General features: G+C 66.4%; 2 protein-coding genes across 2 annotated transcripts; both read left to right on the top strand.

Moving 5' to 3' along the window:
* Positions 1–612: 612 nt before the first annotated feature.
* Positions 613–1,762, top strand: H696_04274 (hypothetical protein). The gene is made up of 3 exons (XM_009498152.1): positions 613–815; positions 1,172–1,283; positions 1,494–1,762. The coding sequence occupies exons 1-3, from the start codon at positions 737–739 to the stop codon at positions 1,507–1,509; spliced, it is 207 nt and encodes a 68-aa protein (XP_009496427.1). The 5' UTR covers positions 613–736; the 3' UTR covers positions 1,510–1,762.
* A 930-nt stretch (positions 1,763–2,692) lies between these two features.
* H696_04273 (hypothetical protein) lies at positions 2,693–7,435 on the top strand (the record flags this gene model as incomplete). Its single annotated transcript, XM_009498151.1, has 9 exons — positions 2,693–3,144; positions 3,354–3,412; positions 3,543–3,820; positions 4,008–4,154; positions 4,236–5,038; positions 5,445–6,102; positions 6,403–6,991; positions 7,148–7,324; positions 7,407–7,435. The coding sequence occupies 9 exons, from the start codon at positions 2,693–2,695 to the stop codon at positions 7,433–7,435; spliced, it is 3,192 nt and encodes a 1,063-aa protein (XP_009496426.1).
* Between the last annotated feature and the right edge of the window lie 110 nt (positions 7,436–7,545).

Raw genomic sequence — 7,545 nt, 5'->3', positions numbered from 1 at the left:
CCATTGGTGACCCGCGGCCCGGGTGACGCGAACCACGGAGACCTAGTGCACATGTCGTGCACAATTCGCGCTTCGCGCGCCCGCCCCGCAAGCCTGTAACCTACATGGTCTTCGGCCCACTGTACCCCCCCCCCCCCCCCGGCGACCTGCCTCGAGGGGCCGCCGTGTGGCCGGGCCCGGGGGTAGGCGCGTGAGCCGGATATTTTCCCCGTCTCGAGCCACAGCCCCCCGGGGGCGGGGCAGGCCGATCGGCTCACCTGGGGGCGCGCGAAAGGGGCGGGGGGGGGGAGGGGGGGTATCCGCCTTCCACAAACATAAGCCGCCCATCAGCCAGCACGCGCGCATGTCCCCCACCCTCCCCCTCCCCCCGCGTGCGGGGGAAGGGAGCGAGATCGAGATGCCAACCTGGCGGGCGCTCCGCCGGGAGCTTGGGGATCCGATGGTACCTACACTTAACTGTACGCATTCTGATGGGTCCGGTGCCAGCAGCACCGGAGGAGGCAGCTGATCCGCCCGAGTCACACCCCAAGTAATGGCGTTTCCGCCTGGGCTATTTCTGCCTCCCACCCGCCGGTGTCCCCCCCGCTCCGAGGGGGGCGCATCATCCCTCTTCCGGACCCGATTGGATTGTCTCGCCTCCTGCCATTCCTGTCCTCCCTCCCCCCTCCCTCTTCCCTTCCTCCCTCGCCCCCCCCCTCCCCTTTTGCCTCTGTCCTCTCCCGGAAGCCGTGCCACCATGTCCTTCGGTCAGTTCCTCCGTTATCACTCGACCAACACCCCGCACCTGATCGTGTCCATCTTCCTGTGCACTGTTGGTGCGTTGTCCTGTTTGTGGCCGTGTCCATTCATCTTGCTGTAGTGGGACATCTCTGCATGTGTGTGTGTGTGTGTGTGTGTGTGTGTGTGTGTGTGTGTGTGTGTGTGTGTGTATGTGCATGTGCATGTGCATGTGCATGTGTGGTTTTTTGGTGGTGGTAGTGCCCTTATCGTCGCTGCTGCCTCGCTGTGGCCGTTGTTGCTGGTGTTGCACACGGCCCAGCCCCTTGTTGGACCTTTCCTCTGTGCTCATCCATGGGCGTATGTTACACTCCTCCTGCTTCCTCTGTGTCTGATCCCCGCCTCCCCCCGTCCTCCCCTCCCGCCGCTCCCCCTCCCCGGTTCACGCACATAGGCGCTGCCCTCCCCGTCTTCTCTCGTCCTCTGGTTGAGAAGTACAACTTCCTGCCGCGCCCGCACTACCCCACCAGCTTCTTCGAGTCGGTGGCCGCTGCCCCCCCCATGCCGTATGTCCCTGGCTTTGTTCCTCCTCTTCCTCCTCCCCCTCTTGCTGCTCTTCTTCCTCTTCTTCTCGTCAGTCTTCTTTCTCGCTATCCAGGCGGATACCGCCCCTGCTTCTTCACCTCCCCCCCCCCTCATGGGACTCCATCTGACATCTGGTCGTTCCCTCCCCCGACCCCCCCCCTCTCTTTGCCCTGCGCCGAAAACACCGCCAGGCCCAAGGCCGAGTAAACACGCGTCTGCTCAACCGCCAGTCTGTCTATGCCACCAGTCTGCTTCTTCTCTCACCCAGATTCTCACATCGCGCGCGTCTGCATGGCTGCCTTCCCACCCTCCTAGAGAAGCGGCTTGCTGCGCTTTGGCCCCTCTTTTCCGGGGGAGCCCTTCGCGTCCCCTTTTGTCCTCCAATGCCTCAGAAATAAACACCTCGCCCCGAAAGAGAGCAACCAAGGGAGAGAGCTGGAGCGAGAGAGAGAGAGAGAGAGAGAGAGAGAGAGAGAGAGATACGAAGAGCGGGGGAGACCCTGGGAACAGAGAGCATTGGGTTGCGCCGTGCTTCCGCTCGTTGTGGGGGATGTGTGCAGGCCCCTGCATTTGCCTCTCTCGCCACTCTCAGAGCGCCAGAGTAGGGCCGCAGAGCACACCTGAGGCATGGGGAGCTCGGCGACACACAGCATGAGGGGGGGGGGGGGCAGGGGGGGAGCGAGGTACGCTGGGCGAGCCTCATGCACAGTACACACACACACACACACACACACACGCACACACACGCACCAAGGTGCGGTGAGACGTGGGATACCCGTCCTCCCAGGCGAGAGGGGCCCATCCCACACAGGGTGGGGTCCGGCGCCGAGCCTTGTCGCGGGACCCCGGGGCCTTGTCCCTCTCTCTCTCTCTCTCTCTCTCGCGTCCAGGGCGACCGCCGGGTCCCGGCGCACCGTCAGGCTGGGAGAATCACGTGACGTGGAATTCATCGCGAGGTGTCGGACACCGCCCCCGCCACTTGCCAGTCGGGGGGGGGGGGGGCCGGTCGAGCCGCGGGCGAGGGGTGCATGTTTTTCTGTCCAACTTGTCAGTAGCTAAGTGCTCGGCGCCGATCGGCCCAGGCGCGATCTTGGTCCATTATCCTGGAGCCTGGAGGCAGAGGAAGGGGGTGGGGAGGGGGGAGGCTGACGCACACACACACACACACACACACATTTTGGCTTGCTCGTCGAGGAGGGGAGGGGAATTAATTCTCCACCCTTCGCCGCGCGCTTTCCCGCCATATCTGCATGTCCCCCCTCCCCTACTCTCTCTGCCTTCTCATTGCCCTGCTCTCTGGCAGCCATCCCCGTCGCCCACTCCACTGGCCTGGCGGCGCCCCCCTCCCCCCTCCGCACGTCCCCCCGCTCCCGCCGTCTGCTCCCCTGACATGGCGTCCACTTCGACCGGCCCGGCAGCGGTGGCGACCCCCTCGGGCTACCGCACGCCCGACCCCGCGTCCAGTGCGGCAATCACAGCCGCCAGCAGCAATGTGGCTGATGCCGCGCGCCTGGTCCGGTCCTGGGAGACCGGCCCGCCGCCGCCGACTGACAGCCAGAAGCTCCTGATGCAGCGCCTTCAGGCGATGGTCAGCCGCGCCGGGCCGCCAGACGGCTCATTGCGATTGGTCGTGTCGGCCCCGGTCGAGCGTGAGTTCCTGTCCGGCCTGCCGGAGGACCCGGCCGGGCAGCACCCGGCCCCGGCGGCCTCGGCATCGGAAGGCGACCAGCCGCCAGCCCCCGCCGCCACTCCCACCGGGGGTGTCAGCTCCCCGGCCCGGCTGGCTGCCAGTGTCCGGTCGAGCGAGGCCTTGTTGGCACAGTCCCGCGTGTCGACCCACATGTACGCCATGCCTCTGTCCCCCCTCTGATGCAAAGGCCAGGCCAGTGCCGCGAGGTCCCTTTTCCCCCCGCTGCACGATGCCGCCCTGCGGCCACTCACCAGTTTGTCCCTCGCTCGTGTGCGGTCTCCCACCTGGCTGCCTGTGACCGGCCCCCCATGCGTCTTTGCCCCTTCCCCCCCCCCCCCCCCCCGCCCCCGCCCCTGTGCAGCGCCTATGGCGATTCGCTGCTGATGCACGCCTCCGCGTGTGACACCATTCTGGAACATGGTTCGTGCCGAATGCACACTCGCACACCCTTCCCCCGGGGAGGGGCAGGCATGTTCCTTGCCGCGGATGTGGGTTTCTCCTGGCCTTCAGTCTGCCAGTCGGGCCGTGCACTCACCTGTATGGCATCCAGCCACCGAGGCCCTGGATGCGCTGTTTTCCCTGGACTCCACAAGTCAAGAGGTCCGGACCCGGACGCGCGCGCTACAGGACAGCTGCGATGCGCTGGCCACCAAGCGCGCGTGGTTGGAAAAGTTTGCCACCGCGCTGGACCAGCGCCTGGATGTCTTTGCCCAGCTGGATGTGATCGCCGCGGCGTTGGCTCGACCCCTGGCCGAGGGGGACGACCTGCAACACGAGCTGGCCCTCATCGAGCGTGCTGAGGCCAGTGCGGCCTTCTTCGAGTCTCGGGTGCGTCTGCACGTGCTCGTGCCATGACACCGTCCCCGGGCTGCCCGCTCCTCGGTGGCGGCTTTACTGGTCCATGCTGTGTGGCTTTGCCCTGCTGTACCTGCCTGCCTGCCCTCTTCTCCTTGCTCACCTTCTTCCTCCCCCCCCCCTCCGCTATCATCATGGTTTTTGGGATGACACTGTGAAGCCCTTCTACTTGAATAGCTCGGTGTATGTGCGTCGGGCGCATGGCCTCACGCGACAGGCGCTGGGCCGTCTCCGTGAGCGGGCGGTGCTGCTCATCTCCACCGCACGGCGCGAGGCCCTGGATCGTGTGTACCGCAAGGTGACTTCTGTACGTGCCTCGCATTTGTGGCATGCCCATCGGGGGCAGCCGGCCCGGATGGCTCCCTTCCCACGCTGACCCCCGTGGCAGAACCCGCCGGCTGGCGGGGCATCCGACGCCCCGCACGGCGACCCGGTGACCGAGGTGGAGATCGAGCGGGCAACCTTGTGCGATGCGCCATATCGAAGCGTGGCCCCGGCGGCGCGCGCGCTGCTGGCCTTCCTGGCCCAGCGGTCGACCCCGGAGCGCCAGGCCATGGAAGCCACCCGGTCCCTGGTCCGCCATGACTTCCCGGCCACCACGCAGACGGACTCCACGGCGTTGATCGTGCACAAGGCCGGGCCTTCGGCACCGGGGGCTCTCATGGGAGCCGGACCGGCGGCGAGCGCGGCGGCGGCGGCGGCCGCCGCACGCGGCGTGTCTGCCCGGGCCGAATTGGCGCAGACGGCCGCCGAGACGCTCGGGCATTTGGTGGCCTGCCGGGACAGTCTCCTCGCCGGCCGGCGGACGGTGCTCGAGTCGTATGGCGGCATCTCGCGGTGTCTCGGCGAGCTGGCCAAGCCCAGCAAAGCCACGGTCATGGGCGGCGGCGAGCTCTGGGACGACTGGCTGGCTTCGGACATTCAATGGCCCGGGCATGCGGGGTTCGCCAGTGGCGGGGGGCCCGGCTCGGAGGCGCCGGTTCGGGATGATGGCAGTCTGGCATCCTTCGCCTACCGGGCATGCCACTTCCTGTTGGGTGTGTTGGCCGATGAGGTGCTTCTGTGTTCGGGCTTCTTCACCGACGGCACGTCCCCCTCGGCCGGGAGCGAACCCACCACGCCAGCCGAGAGTCCGGCCTCGGCGCCGGCCCTCAGCCCGCAACTGACTGTGGACGATATTGATGCCTTAAGGTGTGTGTCGATGGCACGGTCTGCCGGCTATTTTCATGTGCCCTACTTCTTCCTCTTTCCTGTTTTCTGTTTCTTTCTTCTTTCCTGTTTCTTTTCTCTTTCCTGTTTTCTGTTTCTTTCCTCTTTCCTGTTTTCTGTTTCTTTCCTCTTTCCTGTTTTCTGTTTCTTTCCTCTTTCCTGTTTTCTATTTCTTTCTTCTTTCCTCTTTCCTGTTTCTTTCTTCTTTCCTCTTTCCTGTTTCTTTCTTCTTTCCTCTTTCCTGTTTCTTTCTTCTTTCCTCTTTCCTCTTTCTTTCCTCTCTCCTCCCCCCTCCTCCCCCCTCCTCCCCCCTCTCCCTCCCCCTCGGTACTTACCTCATGCCGACATCTCACTTCCCCCATGCTGCCCCCGACTCGCTGCCCTGTAGCAACCACCTCGCAATACTGGGCAAGCCCTTCCAGGAGCACATCCGAGCCAAGGCCATCAGCGAGTCGCGGATTGACCGGCTGTGTGCCGTGTCAGCCGGACTGTCCCCACTGCTGGATGACCTCGACGAGCCGGAGTCCATCGGAGACTCGCTGAACACCCTGCCACACCGGGCCGTGAGCCCGGCCTTGGCGGACATCCGCACGCGCATCGCCTTCCGTTCGCAGCAGGCCTCCTCGCGAGCGCTGCTGTACCCGCCCCCCGTACTCGGGTCGCCGGCGGCGGCCGAGGCCCTGGTTCGGCGGATCTGCGCCCAGTCGCCGGCCATCGGGTCGGACGCTTCCAGGTCGCTGGTCGGTCGGCCGCCAGCCACGAGTGCCTCCGAGGCGTCCTTGCAGCCGGGGAATGACGAGCGTGCCTTCCTGATTGAATTCCGCACCGAATGCGGCATCCCTCTCTCGCCGGTGTGGGGCGACCCGGCGCTGCCTGCCGCGTCGACCCTGTACGCCCCATTGCGCGTGGTCATTGATCTTGTGTATCTGCTGCACCAGGGCCGCGTGGGCCGGGATCTCTTCCACTCGCTGGCCGTGGAGCTGGTGGCCAGCATGCGCGGAGCCGTGCACCAGGCGTCCTTGGCTTTGTTGAACGCCAAAACCCCGGTGCGCTCCCTTGCCCTTGTCCCTGGTCTTGTGGGGGTCTTGTTCCATGGCCCGGGCGTGGTTTGTGCTAACTTCCTGTGACGACTGCGTAAAAATCCGCCATTCTCCGTCCCCCCCCCCATCGGGGAAAAATGACACATGCAACCACCACCGTCGTCAAACAACGATCCCTGACTCATTGACGCTGAAACCACGGCCACCTCTGCCCTCGTCACTCCACTCGCACACATTCGCACATACATATTCTCCCTCTCCCTCTCGCTCTCTCTCACGCACACACACACACACACACGATCCCAGACGTGTGATATTGACGCGCCGCTCTTCTATGTTCGGCATCTGGCGTGCATTCGTCAGCTGGTGGTGGTGCACTTCGACATGCAGCCGGTGGCCGGGCTGGATGTGCCGGTGGCCACGACGTCGCCTTTCCTGGCACCGCAGCCCGGCACCCCCGGGCCCTCGGGGCAGGAGTCGTCAAGTGCAGCCCCAGCAGCGAGCTCTCCCGGTCGGGGCGGGCTGCTTGCCGGAGCCAGTGGCTATGCGGCCGGGATGCTCGGGGGCTTCATGCAGCGCGGCATCCAGGTCCTGACGGACACCCTGCCCCCGGTGACTGGTCACCTGCAGAACTCCGGCCCCTTCAGTCGCTTTGCCGAGGTGCCCATCAATCTGGCGGCCGCAGCGGCGGCTGCCCAATCCATCCTGTCCCCGGCGCTGGGAATGCCCGGGGGACGGCCGGCCACGGCAGCGGCCGTCTTGCCGGGGGTCGCCTCGGTGGCCGGGGCCGCCGGCATGGATGCCGACCTGCGCACGGCTCTGGCAGCTTGGCGCACGGCGGTGGCCACACGCACGCTGGCCCCGCTGGCAGCCACCGGGCCATCGGCCTCGGAGGGTGCGTTCCAAAGGCGCTCGCTCTTCATGGCAAGCCTTCCCCCCCCCCCCCCCCCGCTCTCTTCCCCGCCCCTATGTCCTGCCTCGGGTTCGCGCGCTACCCTCGCATATTTCGCCCGGCAGGCGGTCTTCTAACACCCCGGCGCCTGACACGCAGTTGATGATGGCCTGCGCGGGGCCCTGGCCCGTGCCGCGGCCCTCCTGCCGGAGCACCTGCTCCGGCTTCACCAGTTCCTGCTGGGCATCGCTGATGGGGCCGATGTCGATGCCGACCCGGAGGACCTGGACGGCGCGCTACACGGCGAGGGAGGCACCGGGCCCGGGCTCGGGCCGGGTGGGCTTCATACCAATCCGGCCGGGGTGGCGGTCCTGGGCGCCATGGACCAGCACCTGCGGCGGACCTCGCCCGCGTCCAGCCTTTTGCCACAGTGGCCGGCCGGGGTGAGCCCCGCCGAGCGGACCCAGCGCCGACACCTGGCGGTGCAGATCTGCCAAACCGCGCGCGATCTCTGCCTGGTCCGGCTGGGGCCCGGGGGTGGTGCCGGCGGCGCCGAC

The sequence above is a fragment of the Fonticula alba genome (genome assembly GCF_000388065.1).
Source record: "Fonticula alba strain ATCC 38817 unplaced genomic scaffold supercont2.7, whole genome shotgun sequence".
Classification (NCBI taxonomy): domain Eukaryota; order Rotosphaerida; family Fonticulaceae; genus Fonticula; species Fonticula alba.
Note: the sequence above shows the minus strand (reverse complement) of the source record. Positions and strands in the feature narration are given on the sequence as shown.

What these genes read in the sequence shown, in the direction of transcription:
- H696_04274 (XM_009498152.1), top strand. Translation starts at nt 737, where the DNA reads ATGTCCTTCGGTCAGTTCCTCCGTTATCACTCGACCAACACCCCGCAC. An exon ending in CATCTTCCTGTGCACTGTTG is followed by an intron (nt 816 to 1,171) that starts GTGCGTTGTCCT and finishes TCACGCACATAG; the next exon opens with GCGCTGCCCTCCCCGTCTTC.